Source organism: Tachysurus fulvidraco, chromosome 1 (genome assembly GCF_022655615.1).
Source record: "Tachysurus fulvidraco isolate hzauxx_2018 chromosome 1, HZAU_PFXX_2.0, whole genome shotgun sequence".
Taxonomy (NCBI): domain Eukaryota; kingdom Metazoa; phylum Chordata; class Actinopteri; order Siluriformes; family Bagridae; genus Tachysurus; species Tachysurus fulvidraco.
Genome location: NC_062518.1, coordinates 32181586 through 32198474, shown reverse-complemented (window position 1 = coordinate 32198474; position 16889 = coordinate 32181586). Strand labels below are relative to the sequence as shown.

Below are 16889 nucleotides of genomic sequence, written 5' to 3'. Positions count from 1 at the left end.
AGTTCTTACAGATTTAAATCCATAAGTGATGATTTTATTGTTTTATTAACGTAACAATTACGGTGAATTTCATTTGTACATTTGGTGTGTTTAAAAGATTTTCATTCTCAAACAACATCCATATCCCAGCATGGAAACTTCACCAGATTTCACCTCACCATTTTAGCAAGATATAGTGCTAATTTTATTTTGTTTTATATATACTGTATAGTGAAATAATATTTAAAACAGTGGGTTACAGAGACCAACAGGAGTCCATGGTACATGACCTGTCCACTTTTGAAATGTATTTTCTCTTTTAAGCCTTCATAACCACAACCTACCATTACCAGTTACATTTACTAATCAGCCCTTATATTTCTTTGGCTGTTTGACTTGTAACTTGACTAAGACCACAGCAGGGGTTCTGTAAAAATATCTGCTCGCCTCCAAAAGTATTGGCACCACAGCATATTGGGAATACTTGCTCCGACAGGCCAACATTTACAGCATTTAGCAGACACTCTTATCCAGAGTGACTTACATTGTCTTATTTCAGTTTATACACCTGATCAATTGAGGGTTAAGGGCCTTGCTCAGGGGCCCTGTAGTGGCAACTTGGTGGATCATGGATTTGAACCAATGACCTTCTGATCAGTAGTCAAAAGCCTTAACCACTGAGCTACCAAATCCCAACATCAAAGTTTGTCATGAATCTAGCTGATAATAACACATCAATGAGGGAGACAAAGACAGAGTGCGAGAGAGAGAGAGAGACCGAGAAAGAGAGACAGAAAGAGACAGAGACACACAGGGAGGGAGAGAGAGAGAGAGAGAGAGAGAGAGATGATTTCCTCGCTCTAAGTAAACAGACGCTATTTGTCACCGGTATAAAAGCAGAAGCGCTTCAGGAAGCGATGACGGCGTTTCCTTTATAAGGGAGGGGAAGAAGCGCGAACACACTGATACACAACTGCCTCGATTTCTGTATAGAGATAAAGCGATAGCGACAAGTATTCAGGAGACAGGAAGCGGAAAACATGGAGAAACAGGCGTGTTCTGGCTCCGAGAATCCCGCGATACCGCCGGTACCGAGAAAACCGCGGACTCTTTCAGTAAACACATCGGGTCTGCAAGACAGCCAAGACTCAGGAGACAGGTGAATATGGCTTCCTCTTTTACACACACTTTATAACAACATACGGGGGCTCGATTATAGGTCGTTTAGATGCACGATGCACAATCGACAGAGCCTGTGATCCTACAACCCGGAAAGGTCTGTGCATCCCTCCGTTTACCATCTGTCTATCATCTATTTGTCTTTTCTTTACCGGCTTTCTGTTTTTACGCTGTTTTTATTTTGAACTTCAGCGCCTCACTTGTCCAGAAATGTAGTGCTTGCATTGTAATGTAATTATAAATGTGTTACAGGACGTTCTGTGTTATCTCTGCTAATAATGGCTCATCACTGTTATCGATGCATGTAGGCCTGTGTGTAACAAATAACCCGAGACATCAGATTCTCACTCATGAAGAAAGAAAACACTCGTATTTCAGTCTGTCAGCTAAAGAGCCTCAATGAAACCAGCTCACATCACATAATATCACCATCACACATCACATCACATCAGATCACCATCACACATCACATCAGATCACCATAACACATCACATCAACATAACACATCACACATCACATCAGATCACCATAACACATCACATATCACATTACCATAACACACAACACATCTTACCACACATGACACCCACATCACTTATCACATCACAAATCACATCACACCTCACCATAACACATCACACCACACATAACATCACAGTCACATCAACATCACACATCACAGTCACATCACAACAACATCACAGTCACATCAACATCACCATCACATCACAAACACATAACACACATCACACATAATACAACACACTCAGACCCACAAGACAGCAGCCTGTTATCCGGGGACACTTAGTCTAAACATGTTATTCGTAGCATTAGTGATATTCATTAGCATTACTATCCGTGATGGTGGTGGCTTTGGATATTTTATCATTTGTTGTCTTTATCTTTTTATTTGGTAGCTTGCTGATTTCCCCAAGAAAATTGTATAATACAAATAAAATAATAAAGTTTGTTTTTGTGAAATCATGTAGCTTTACTTTAGCCAATTTTAAATTTCTAGCATTTAAGGTTACTGACAATTTCACCCAGAAATTAAAACATCCAAATGACATCAATATCAGCTTGATTTTGTTGGTTTTTATTTTTATGTTAAATTTTTATTTGGTAACTTGCTGATTTCACCAAGAAAATGGAAATATCCAAATGAATTCAGTACCATCTTGTTGTTGTTTTTGTTGTTGTATTGTTATTTTTATGTTTAAGTAGGTTTAGTCAAGCCATTCTGAATTACATATCCATATGCACAACCACATAACTGCATCCCTCATCTCTGCTAATTCAGTATTGGATTACATCATTTGTGACAAGTCTGCATACATTTACAGTACATTTACATTTACAGCATTTGGCAGATGGCATTATCCAGACCGACGTACAAAAGTGCTTAAGTCTTTATCATTGGATACATTCACTCTGGTTCACTAGGTTACCATGAGTCTAAAAACATTGTTGACATTTTTTTATTTATTTGTCTTTATAAACATATATGCAACAAACAGGGAAGGAAGTGCTAGTTGAATGTATGTTTCTTGCTACTTAGCAGTTTATTCGTACCACATTACTTTACTAAGCATTGGTTCTCTGTGCTTAGTCTGTGTCTTTGTTCTTTTCTGCTGTTTATTGTACTAACAACAAAACCGTTACTTAAAGGGATCAATAAATTAACCTATCTACAATTTCTGAGCACTTTATTAGGAACCTGGACACCTACTCATTCATGCATTTCTGTTATTTACTCAGTCAAACATGTAGCAGCAGTGCAGCACATAAAATATGAGCAGAAACTTCAGGTAAATTTCACGTCAACCATCAGAATAGGGAAAAATGCGACGTGAGTGATTTGGAACTTGGCATGATTGTTGGTGCCAGTTTGACTGATGATCTCCTGGCATGTGCACTACGGTCTTTAAAGTTTACGCAGAATGGTATATAAAGTAAAAATAGTTAATGAGTGGCAGGACATTGAACCAGATGTGCTACAGCTGCAGAAGACCACATCAGTTTCTGCTTCTTTCAAGCAAGTACAGAAAGGTGAGGTTGCAGTGGACACCAAAACTGGACACTTTAAGACTGTTGTAGCCTGGTCTGATGAATCTCGAATGGTCTGATTAGAATTTGGCATCAACAGCATGAATGTTTAAACCCAACCTACCTTGTGTCAACAGTGCAAGCTGGTTTTTATTGGTGTAACAGTTTGGGGAATGTTTTCTTAGCAGACTTTGGGCGTTTAATACCAATCAATCACTTGAAAGCAACAGACTATGTGAGTATTGTTGTTGATCATGTGCATCCCTTCACATCCAAAATCTTCTAATGGCTTCTTCCAGCATGATAATGTACCATGTCACAAAGCAACAATGAGTTCTTCCCAGTCATCAGATATGAATCTAATAGAGCATATTTGGGATGAAAGCTGTTTTCTGTAGAGCGGAGGCTATTTGAAGAGCAGTGGGATGCACTACCCAGTATTAGTATAATATTCCTAATAAAATGCCTGCATGATATATGCAGGCATATAATGGAAAGTCACTATGCGGCATATTTTGACATTTTTCACTAAGGTGGTGTCTGTGTGTGTGTGTATCAGCCCCACAGGCTCTCATGTTGAATGGTGTAAACAGCTGATCGCTGCCACAATCTCCAGCCAGATCTCAGGCTCCACTATACCTGAGATCGTGACTCGTGACTGCAAGGTGAGCAGCTCCAGTATAGAGTTTTATTTAATATATTAAATGATATGAATGATTTATTATAATTTATGCCATTATTCAAACCTGTTACATGATTTGTAATCTCTGGTTCAAAACAGAGATACAAAATCCTTTTTTTTTACTTTGTGTCATTGTGTGCATGCGTTGTTTTGACCAACAGACTGGGTGGAAGATAGATCATAGGGTAAGACATGATTGTTGATAAGTGTGCTGCTGTATCTGTGTGCTTCTTTAAACTACAAATAGAGTGCATAATATAAAATTGATTAATAGAATAATTCTGAAATCTGATGTTAGGAATGACTCAAATTTGACTTTTTGCTTTTGCTTTGCTTGTGTCTGTTCAACAAATGCTTTACACTCTCTTATTGGTCTAACTGTGCTGTGATCTGATTTGAGTTTTCTGATTGCTTATGACAGATAGGAGTGAAGATGCTTTGTCTGATCATTTGAAAGGATAGTTTGAAGAAAAAACTTTTACACAATGTTCACTTTATTTAGATTTATATTGTAGTTGATTTATTGTTATTATTATTATTAATAATAAAAAAAAATTATAAAATAATAATAATAATAATAATAATGAGGCCTGTATGCTACTATTCAGCACTCATTGCATTGAAGCACTATTGTAGTACAGAAAAATATAATAAAAAAAATCAAAGTTTGTTTTTATCATGCTGCTAAAACATTACAGTTAAGAGCTTACCTGTCTATGTTACTGCACAAAAAATCTCGTCAAACAAAACACTGCATTTGATTCTCATTACTAGATTATTCAGGGGATATCTTTTAGCCCCACAGTGTTATATCTGTATTATTATGAAGCCTTTATTTGATTTTAAAGGCTGAGAGGATTGTCTGTGTAGACATGACATCAGCTCTGTGTGAGAGTTAATCCTCCTGCAATCCTAAAAGCAACCACAGAAATACAAGTAACGTAATACATAAATATCTGCCTCTACTTGCCCAGTTAAAGCTTTTAACTACAAAGTGGCATAACAACCTTTTATTCATATGTAAGCTTGTATTGTAGGAAAAATGTGCTCTGCAAGCCATGCAGGTTATAATCATGCAAACAGTTGTTGAAGTTGTTCCTTGTTAAAACTCTCTAGCAGAGTTACTTAGAACTCAGAAAAGAAATCATTGAATTAAGTTTATATGCTGTATATCAATCACCACTTTGTTTATCATGAAATGATTATCAAAATCATACCAGACATGCCATGGAAATATACAGATATGACCTAAATATAAATGAACAGAGTTAATCCTTGGGTGTGTTAACCCAAGTCATGTAACTGATCCACATTTCTCTGTGCATTATTCTGATCAGAGCAGTTTCAAATTACTGCTTATAATTACATCTTAAAGAAGTCTGCTACGTCAAATCTTCCTTTTCATTGCCTCTTGCCTCCGTTTTCTACCTCAAATTTTTTTTTCTTCAAACCTGACATGGACGAGCCAAGCGGAATTGTACTCTTGTTGCACGTACAGTACAATACAGTACAGTTCAGTGAGGCTCATAATGATAAAACTTTACACAGTCTGAATTTTTCATTGTGTGATGAATATTGTTATACTATACAGCCATGAATCATTCAATGTCAAATTCTCAATTATTTTTAATGTACAATTACACCTTCAAACGCCATTCCACGCATCTGTAGCTCTGTGCTGAGAAAGAAACCTAGTCCACCTTTGTCCCCACTAGTGACTGCATGTTCATCTACCTGTGTATGTGTGTGTCCATGTTTGTCTCTGATTGACAGGTATCCAGGAGGCCTAATTTGAGGGTAAGATAGTCTTTGAGAACTGGCTGTGTCTAATGACTCCTCTTTAAGCTGGACATTGGTTTCTTAAGGACCTCCGCTTTTTATACACTATTTGGCCAAAAGTTTGTAGAGACGTCACTCTCATATGTGAGCCTTATTGAGATAGTTGCCACAATATTCAAGCACAAAATTTTCGAGAATGTCTTTGTATGCTGTAGAATTATAATTTACTTTCACTGAAAATAAAGGGTGGCTCCGACACCTGTACCAGCGTGACAATGCCCCTGTGCACAAAGCAAAATACATAAGGAAATGTTTTGCCTTGTACTTAAATGTCCTGCATGGAGCTCTGACCTGGATGAACTGCACCCTAGGTCTCCTCATGCAATATCAGCCTGACCTCACTGGTGCTCCAAAATCTAGTCTTTCCAGAGGAAAGAGGAGGTTATCACAGCAGACAGGGACTAATATGAATGTGATGGTCAAGTGTCCACAAACCTTTGGCCTTATAGTATGAATTAACACTTAAAACTCTTATTCCCCTGCATGACTTTAGCCATGCAGCCTCTGGTCTTTATACTCACTCACTTACTACTGGCTTTTAGTAATAAATCTGCATGTGATAACTGAATTTGAAGAGGAAAAGCCTACCTTATAGCTGCCACCATTTTCCCAGCCTGGGATGTGTTCATCTGCAAGAGGTATTTAATGTGTGTTGAGCTCTATCTCTTCTTTCTTTCTTTCTTTCTTTCTTTCTTTCTTTCTTTCTTTCTTTCTTTCTTTCTTTCTTTCTTTCTTAATGTATTTGTTTGTTTTAGATTTAGTGCACAGTAGGGGAAAGCGGTGCATTAATTGGAGTGCTGTTTCCCATACAAATACGGAAAACTTAACTTAATTGCATAGGAAGTAGTCTCTACATACTATCCTGGTAAAAGGGATTCAACTCTTTCTTCAAATCGCAGTGGAGATGTAGTCAGAAATCAGCAGGATTGTTGGCAGAAGAACTGGACCGATTCTTCTTATTATTATTATTGTTGTTGTAAAGAAGCTGTGGTGAAGAAATTTGTGGGATTGTGGGAAGTATGCGACCTTTGACTTTTCTGTGCTTTGCTAGAGAACTAGTACCGGGAAATGACAAGTTAAGACAGACCAACCTCCAGCATTGTGATGTTTGTCTGAAGTACAAGGAATAATTGCAATAACTCTGAATGTATTTATTATAGTCAGCTTGATTTATTCTGTTTACACTCTTCCATAGAAGGTCACAAGGTCACATACCTTTTAAGCTTCTTGTATTAATAATGTATAATAAGTTAAATATAGTAAATAATAAGTCAAGCAAAAATGTTTATTATCTTTATTTGATGAACTGCTGTGGAAAGAACAGAATTTATTAGACACTGATTTAGAGTATCTCCAGTATACAGAAATAAAATGCTAAAAAAATGGTTAAACTGAAGGTGGGAAAATATAACATACAGAAATAAAACATGCAAATACTAATGTTATACAATAACATTACATATTGTTTAAAATGAGTTTTTTCTTCATCTCTGGCAGGTTTAATTGTTGATACAGTGGCTTTCAGCTTGCTGCTTAAATCAGTAATGCCTTTAATGTCTGTCAGAGTCTAATAATTTCACTGCAGCCTCTCATTTGTACATTAAACCATCTCAGAAAACAAGACTGAATGGCAGTCCTTTGAAAGCATTTAAAACATTGTTTAAAATCAAGAATATTCTAATAATTTGTGCATATGAATCAGTAGATGAGAATAATAATCACACATACAGTATAAACATTGTATTGTACTATATACTGACTGTAACTATAGTATAATGTAGTTGATATAGCTTCATATCAGTCTCTGTTAACTTTCACCTGCCCATATGATAAACACAGAGTTATGTGCTTTAAAATCGGAAGTAAATTACTGAATAACCTTGGTAGAATCAAAATAACTCATGCGTCATTAACCCCCTAGTGTGGTATGTGTGCTGTCTACTTCCTCCTATCACACTTCCTGTCTCTGTATGTACGTTTGAACTTTTGGCCCGAACAGGGCTCTGTTTACACTGCTGCATTCATCCTTTCTTCTGCACTCTCAGATTTGACTCTTGCACACAATGTTAACTTGTTTTAATTCTCTGTTCTTTTTTCTTGCTCTGTTTTCTTCCTCTGCTGCTCTTTCTATTCCTGCTTGGCTTTCTGTCTAGTCTCAGGACTCTATAGAGGAATATGGCTATGATGGTGACAGTGACACTGAGTTGCCTCCTTATGCTCTGGCAAGTCTCTGTTTAACCCCTAATCATCCTTCTACAACAGCTTCTCTCATCACCTACTGGATATTTACTTTCTGTTACACACACTGACTGACATTATTGCTGTTGTGTGCGTTAATAACAGTCCACTATTGCTTGCTGCATCTCTTGCATCTTAGTGTATCTGCGTTCACTCTTGTCTGAATATTTCACTCTGACTATTTAGAATTACCTTTTATAGCATCCACTATACAGGAAAACAGAATGTACTTGAATACTATCATAGTTTTAAAAAAAATAATTGTATGATCCCAACCATAAAGTGTTACACTGTTCAGCCTGACAGGTGACATAAATAGCATTAGTATCTGGCAAGGTTTGGGATATATCAGGCAGAAAATGATCAGTCAATGATTTTCAAGTGAAAAGTGATATGTTGAAAGCAGGAAAAACGGGAAGAATAAAGACCAAATTGTGACAGCCAGACAGATCTGACAGATCTTTGACTAGATCTGAGGATTAAAAAAAATGCAGGTTTTGTGGTGTTCCCAATGTGTAGAGTGGTTAGAACCAAAGCAAAAGATCCAAGGAAGAAGAACCAGTGAACAAATGAAAGGGTCATGGACACCCAGATCTCACTGCTGGTCGTGTGGTGTGAAGTAGAGGTCTTCACGGGTCCACTTAGATCCGAAAACCCGAGGTCCGACCCGAGACCCGAGCGGGTTCGGGTCTAAAAGTTTCACGTGTATCTCGGACACGGGTTGGGTATAATAATAGCGGCATCGGGTCTCGGGTAATTTAAAATGAATGTGTTTTTACCGAACGGACCCGAGAAGACCCGAACTACTGTATCTCTCGTGTGTGCATCGACTCGAGTCCTTTTCCAACCTCTCTTCTGTTTGCCAAGACCGCTTGCGACATGTGGCTGGTGACGTGTGGCTGGCGGTAAGCTAATTTTCGTTGAAACAGACCTGTCAATCAATTTTGAATCCATGCTGTAGCAGTTACTTTAGTGTAGAGTTGCGCAACATTTGGGTCCAGTCAGGTTTAAAAAAAAAATGCCAACGGGTCGGCTCAGTCTCGGGTCTATTTTTTTTCGGGTTTGTCTCGGGTCAGGTCTTTCTTAAAAAAAAAAAAAAAGATGCACGTCGGGTTCGGGTAAAAAGTGCTTCGGGTCATTTCAGATCGGGAAGCATTTCTTTAGACCCGAGAAGACCTCTAGTGTGAAGAACTGTTTTTTATTATGTATTTTTAATGAATTAGTAATTAGCACAGTTTAAGGTGCAAGTTAACACATCAAAACAACAAAAGCCATAGAAGAATTATGATTTGCTTTTCATGGAAACGGCACACTATTGAGTTCACGGTGCACTATTATCGGGAGCCATTTGTAGCCTTTCCTGAAAGCAAAGTTAAGGATTGTTATAGACTTTCCACAATGCATTGCTTAGTGTCCTCTAAAGGGTATAGAATGGTTAAACACCCGTGTTAGCACTATGTTGGATACAAGGGTGAATAGACACAGGAAGATTCATGTGGTCAATATTAAACTACACAGATTTTTGAAAGCATCATGCTTAGATTAGGGCTGCACTAAATTTATATAAAACATTACAGTGTACTGCAAATTATATGGATACAAGTTCAACATTAGAAAGCAATCACAGATTTAAATTCCCTCAGACTTTAAATGATAGTGTTGTTTTCGTTTAAATTATTGGTTATATGAAAATGTTCTTTTTTGTATTTCTGTGTCAAGGGGAGTCGTATCATTAGACTTTGTTCTAATGGATTTTGGTTATTTTTCTGCAGCAGGCATTTAAAGACATGCAGAGGCCAGTTCCCATGGACGAACTTCCACTAGTCCCTGGGGAGAGTATTAAAATAACTGGTGAGTGTTTTCCTGAACACACTACACAGCATGATATTTCTCATGAGCTGCTTCTTATCTAACACCCAGAAATCTCAGACTGTTCTTTATCTGTAGCTAAAGATGTGATGTACATCTGTCCGTTCACTGGAGCCGTGACAGGCACGCTCACGATCACCGACTACAAGCTTTACTTCATCAGTCTAGAGAGGGTGAGTGCGATGGTTTTAATGCTGTGACAATTAAAACTAATCAGCAAAATCATTTGTGGTTTGAATCATCTTATAATCATGTGCTGTATTTAGGATCATCCCTTCGTTCTGAATGTGAATTTGGGTGTGATAAGCCGGCTGGAGACCATCAGTGTTCAGACTCATGGGGAGAACACACAAGGTTTGGAGATCGTCTGCAAGGTGAAAGATTTTTCTAGAATGTCGACACTGCGTTGCTGTGTGTTTCTAGTGCAAACGACTTGAGGGTGATTTTGTTAAATATTGATGAAGTACAAAAGAGAAAAGTTTGAGTGTTCAGATGGCGATGCACCACATGGACTGGCTTCAACCGTAGCAACATCGTGACAAATCATACCTCCATGTAGTTGTTTCTTTTAGAGATTTGAACTCATACCATTTTTCTCTATCAGGACATGAGAAGTCCTAGGTTTGCCTATAAGAAGGAGGAACAGGGTAAAATGGAAATTGTGGAGACGCTAACCAAGTGCACCTTTCCACTATCCAATGATCTGGTAAGTAAATGTGTCATTGATAATATGCTGACTGTTTCTTTTCTTTTTTTTTTTGGTGCTTGTTCGAGGAGTTGTAAATAATTGATTTCATATTATTTTATTCTAGCCCCTGTTTGCGTTCCAATACAAGGAGAAGTATCCTGTAGACGGATGGAAAGTTTATGACCCAGTATCAGAGTACAAGAGAATGGTGAGACAAGTTCTACATTTTGGTGAACAATGTAAATAGTGCAGAACAGTAAGTAAGAAATCCAAATAAGAAATAGGTTTAATTACACTAAGAAATTGTTTTTCTTTTCTTTGAATCTGTATCTAATTGGAACAATCTAATCCGGATCACTCCTTTTTTTTATTAAACACTTGTAGCACATACTGTACAATATAATCCCTTTCTCATACAGACCTTTCTCCTACTGTCTCTCCGAAAAATAATGGTGTGTTCAACTTTGTGTGAATGTGGATGTGTGAACATAGTATTCTGTAATATTCGTGTTACAAATATAATATTCCAACTAACAGATTTACTAAGTTTATGATATATTTATTTTCTCAAAACTGCAGATTGCACAGATTGTTATAGAGTGTTATAGCTTGGCCAACTATTGTGTCTGTGTTAATTGGCATAAAGTAAATACAGCTGTGATATTTTTGCTCTTGACTGATCGCAGCATTGTTGACTTGGTTAAACGCTGAACTTGGGGTTGATGAAACTTTCCTGACTTTTCGAATTTGTATTCAAAACCGTGTGGTTTTCTAGGTTAAAGGTCGGCAATTCCCAGTTACAAGCTTTAGTCCAATGAAGAACTTTTATATACAAATTAGGCTAACAGACATTTAGGTATTTGATTGGTTTTATGACATAACCAATTTATTTGCCAGTGCTTAAACAAAGTAATTCAGTGTGTTTAAAACCTTTGGACTCATAATGTATTTATATTTATTAGGTTCTTATTGTTTGTTGTCTCCTGTAAAGGGTCTGCCCAATGAAAGCTGGACTATCAGTAAGATAAACAGTAATTATGAAGTGTGCGATACGTATCCTGCTCTCCTGGTCATCCCGACTAGTATCAAAGACGACGAGCTTAAAAGAGTGGCGGCTTTTAGGGCCAAGCATCGTGTACCGGTAAGTAAGTGTATGTGCACAAGTGTGTGTTCTTTAACGATTAAGATACTAATAACACTGGCTTTTTTGTTAGTGGTGTTAATGCTGGTACCTGCAGTAATGACATAGTTTAATCCTACCAGACTGCCCATCCTGTCTTTCTCAATCTGTCTCAAAGATGATCTTTCCTAAAATAAAAACTTCGCCAGCATGCCAGTATATACCATTATTCCTTCATAATGTCTTGCTGTCGCATCTCATTTCTGCTCTACATTATTTTTGGTGCTTGCTCTTTTTCAGGTCCTCTCTTGGATCCATCCTGAGAGTCAGGCCACAATTGTGCGCTGTAGTCAGCCACTGGTGGGTCCCTCAGACCGCCGCTGCAAAGAGGATGAGCGTTACCTGCAGACCATCATGGACGCCAACGCACAGTCACACAAGCTGACTATATTTGACGCAAGGCAGAACAGTGTTGCTGACACAAATAAGGTAAACAGAGATGTTCAGTTTACGATTTCATATAGAAAGAGTTTTAAGTGTGTAAAAATGAAATGCATACATATGTCAACATAGATATACATAAATCTCTATGAAACCCATAGATCTGTACGTGTGACATGTTTTGTGTTGAGATTATTCTAACATTACATTATCAATCACTTCTCTTCTCACTTTTCTTCTCCAGGCTAAAGATGGTGGCTATGAGTGCGAAGGTTTTTATCCCAACGTGGAACTAACTTTCCTGGAAATTCCTAACATCCATGTGATGCGGGAGTCTCTGCGCAAGCTGAAGGATGTGGTCTACCCAACCATTGATGAACCACACTGGCACTCTGCCATAGATGCCACACACTGGCTGGAGTATATCCGGGTAAACACACACACAACTACCTCCTATGAAATAAGCCTTACAGAAGCTGCTTTATAGGAATTCCGGTACACCTGGTGGCAGTACAATGCACAAAATCATGCAGATACAGGTCCAGAGCTTCAGGTAATGTTCACATCAAACATGTGATATCTGTGACTGTAACTGTGGCTGATTTGAGTATTTCAGAAACTATTGTGATTTTCATACACAACAGTCTGTAAAGTTTAAACAGAATGATGCAGAAAAACAAAAAGCATTGAGCGAGAGACAGCCCTGTGTGCTGGAAACTCTTTGATGATAAGGGAGGTCAGGGGAAAATGCGAAGTCTATAGTAATTACTCTTTATATCCAAGGGGAAAAGCATCTCAACATGCACAACACATCCAAACACGAGGTATGTAAGGTAGAACAGCAGAACACCACATCAGGTTTCACTCCTGTCATCCAGAAACAGGAATCCAAGGCTATCACAGATACAGACTCACTGAAATTATTAAAGTGGACAGTGCGAGTGTTTTAGAATTGGTTTCATTTCTAATCTGTATGAATGTATTTTTAATGCTATATACATGCAGAGAGCAGCAATGGCTAGCATTTGTTTTTGTTTTTTAAACAAATATTTAACTACAATTTGTATTGTAGTTAAATATTATGTCTTGAACATAAATCCTTAATAATTATTATTACACTTCTGTTATTATTGACTTTACGTAATTATTCATGGTTTTACTTAATTAATTGTTATTTTCTACATTCCATTTTAGAAAACATTTGTGAATTGAAGATAATGTGCTGTGTGACCCTCAAAGGACAAAGCAGAACTTTTTTTAATCAGTCAGAGTTTTTTTTGACCTGACTGTGTGTGTTTGTGTGAATGTGTACGTGTGTGTAGCTGTTATTAGCAGGTGCAGTGCGTATAGCAGATAAGGCTGAATGCAGTAAGAGCTCGGTGGTGGTGCACTGCAGTGACGGCTGGGATCGCACGGCTCAGCTCACCTCTCTGGCCATGCTGATGCTAGACTCGTACTACCGCTCACTCAGGGGCTTCCAGGTGCTGATTGAGAAGGAATGGATCAGCTTCGGACACAAGTTCGCCTCGGTGCGTCTGAGCAGTGTGTGTGTGCGTACGAGCAGTGAGGGTGTTTGCGTGTGTTTGTGTATGTATGTATGTGTGTGTGTGTAAATGCATGTTTATTTAACCCCATCTTCTCTCTGTGTGTGTGTTTCACAGCGTGTTGGCCACGGAGATGAGAATCATGCCAACTCTGAACGATCTCCTCTCTTTGTGCAGTTCATCGACTGTGTGTGGCAGATGATGAGACAGGTCCGCTATTAATACTTTACACCACAACGCTGTTGAATTCTCCAGTCAGATTAGTCAGAGATGTTCTACTGATGTTCTAAAAAAGGCTTTTTTTTTATTAATTTTGAGAGTGAATTTAGGAAGTTTGTTGAGGAGATGATTGGTTTTTTTTTTATAAAGTAAGAGTAACATATAACCAGGAACTCTATTTTCTCTCAGATGTTGTCAAATATTTTATGTAGTAAAGTAGTGCAATTAAATGTTTTTGAGGTTGAGCAAAATATTCTATGATTATATGTTCGTGTTATTGTGCAGAATCACATTTAAGTAATCATGCAACACCATTAAACTAATAAATCCCACTGTTTTCTGTGTTCTTTTTCAGTTTCCTTCTGCTTTTGAGTTCAATGAACTTTTTCTTATTACCATCCTGGATCATCTCTACAGCTGCCTGTTTGGAACATTCCTCTACAACAACGAGCAAGAGAGAATGGAAAAGGTGTGCTGGACAATAGAAGGCTGTTTGAATTTCCTGAACTGAAATTAACTTGTGAAAGTGTATTATGACTTAGTGTTAGTCTCTCTCTCTCTCTCTCTCTCTCTCTCTCCTTTTCTCATTTAGGAAGTACAGAGTACAACAATATCGCTGTGGTCCTACGTTAACAGTCAGCCAGAGGACTTTATTAACCCTTTATATGTGGACTATAAAAACCAGGTGCTTTATCCATTAGCCAGTCTCCGACATCTGGAGCTTTGGGTGGGTTACTATGTGCGCTGGAACCCACGCATGAGACCACAGGTAATTACTGAAAACACAATGTATGAAACTATGAAGAAATGCTAAAATAGTGCTTCTGAAATGCACTGAACAGCCATAACATTAAACCCATTGACGGGTGAAGTGAATATCATTGATTATCTTGTTACACTGGGCATCTGTCTAGGGGTGGGATAATATTAGACCCCAAGGGAACAATCGGTTTACAGGAAAACATAAAGATTTAAGCAGTTATGACAACGGCCAGATTGCAGGTCAGAACATCTCCAAATCTGCTCACTGATGTGCAGCAGGAGAATTAAACACTTCAGGAATAGCTAGTGATAAAGATTAAACTTAAACCAGTTGGATTACTGAAATTGAATAATGATAAATAAATGTAATGATTTTAAGTCTCAGTGTATCAAAGCTACATTTTAACTGCTTGTGTGCTTTGCCGATTTCGACGTAGGTGCCGGTCCATCAGAATTTGAAGGAGTTATTATTTTTGCGTTCTGAGCTGCAGAAGAAAGTGGAGGAGCTTCAGAGAGAGGCCACATCACGGTCTGTCTCCTCATCCTCAGAACATGCTTCCTCCTCCTCACATGGTGGTACTCCACTTCATACTGCCGTCTGAACACACACTCGCACAACATGTATTTAAGAGCACATACTGCGTTTACTTAGTGAACACACTCTCATGCAAAAGTAGGGAGTGGATGAGAATGAAGAGGTCAACACACACATTCCTGTTTGCATATTTTTAACTATAGTGAAGTAACCTTGTCACGTTTTATAAATCCATTGTTTTTAATCAACTGTGAAAAATGTATCTCGTGATGATACAGTCAGCATGTCTGCAGCATCACTTCATAGTATTCTCTCCCTAGTGTTTGATGTGTAAATATGAGGAAAAATGTATTAATATATTTGTACATACATGTTCATCTGTTGTCTCACATGCTCCTCTGTGCCAACTTGACCTTTTTCATGTTAACATTCAAATGCAGTTCTTAGCTACTTGAAGTTACTTATTTTTATGTGAATAATTCTTCAATTTTTGTATTTTATCATTTTCTTTTCATTTTACGTCCACTTCATCATCACACTGAAGCTTGATTAGTTCTTTCAGTATTATTTTTCCATAGGTCTGTCTTTCACCTTGTTAATACAGAGAAGCACTGAATAAATAATGCATTGTGTCATGTTTCAGTAAGAATGTGTTTCAGCGTAATGTTGTACTGTTCAGTACATGCCCATCATTCCTCCCTGAATTTTCACTGGTATGGTTTGAATAAATTTAACTGGTAATAAAAAATGATGTCACTGACGGGGAAGCAAAGCAGACCTGAACAGATTTGAACATTAAAATCTATTGAATTTGGTAATGAAATTTATGCACCAGTGAATTCACAGCATCATAGCAGTAAGTATAAGTATTTTTGTTGCTGACTTTTTAATTAACCTTTAAATTCAAAGCTCATGTATTCAGACTGCTCATTCCTGTGCTCAGATTTAATGCAGCAAAATTCATTTTGGGAAAAAAAAAAAATAACCCATTCAAAAGTATTTAAACCTGGAATAAGAGACACTGCTGTGCTCTGCGGTCCAGGTATGAGTTCTGCCGTGAGAAACCTAAACATAGTTTTTTGGAATATCTGATTTAATGAAAGTGCTTGTATTTGCATGAACACAAGTGCTTGTATTTGCATGAACACAGAAAAAAATTTGATGAAAGAATGATGATAAAAAAAAATAGATAAACAGTTAAATGTATTATTATTCATTGCTATAAATCCACTGGTGTTGAAATTTGATGCTTTATCAATTAGACTCTGTTTTTCTTCCATATATGCTGCTCTCTAAATGGTTGTGAAGGTCCACTGATGATTCAGAATAAAACATTGGCTGTAATGAAGAGCTGCAAATCATCAGTGCAGGGATAAAACTGGAATGTTACATTTTTCTCCTACCAGCTAACAGATTTTAATCTAAGATAATGTCCCAGTTTCTCAGTGCACACAGGGAGAAAGACAAAATAAAATTATTTTTATATATATATATATATATATATATATATATATATATATATATATATATATATATATATATAAACATATACACACACACACACACGCACAGTGCCTTGCGAAAGTATTCGGCCCCCTTCAACTTTGCGACCTTTTGCCACATTTCAGGCTTCAAACATAAAGATATAAAACTGTAATTTTTTGTGAATAATCAACAACAAGTGGGACACAATCATGAAGTGGAATGAAATTTATTGGATATTTCTAACTTTTTTAACAAATCAAAA

General features: G+C 37.4%; 1 protein-coding gene across 8 annotated transcripts; it reads left to right on the top strand.

Moving 5' to 3' along the window:
* The first annotated feature begins 840 nt into the window (after nucleotides 1–840).
* On the top strand, nucleotides 841–15791 carry mtmr1a (myotubularin related protein 1a). 8 transcript variants are annotated; one of them, XM_027134354.2, is made up of 18 exons: nucleotides 841–1138; nucleotides 3765–3870; nucleotides 4049–4072; nucleotides 5661–5684; nucleotides 7880–7948; nucleotides 9737–9815; nucleotides 9912–10006; nucleotides 10100–10207; nucleotides 10438–10539; nucleotides 10646–10729; nucleotides 11513–11662; nucleotides 11942–12130; nucleotides 12327–12512; nucleotides 13405–13611; nucleotides 13744–13836; nucleotides 14201–14314; nucleotides 14438–14614; nucleotides 15045–15791. In XM_027134354.2, the coding sequence occupies exons 1-18, from the start codon at nucleotides 1020–1022 to the stop codon at nucleotides 15207–15209; spliced, it is 2091 nt and encodes a 696-aa protein (XP_026990155.1). In that variant the 5' UTR covers nucleotides 841–1019; the 3' UTR covers nucleotides 15210–15791. The 8 variants fall into 8 exon arrangements, with proteins under 8 accessions (XP_026990155.1, XP_026990157.1, XP_026990156.1 ...); XM_027134356.2 differs by lacking the exon at nucleotides 4049–4072; XM_027134355.2 differs by lacking the exon at nucleotides 5661–5684.
* The last annotated feature ends 1098 nt before the right edge of the window (nucleotides 15792–16889 follow it).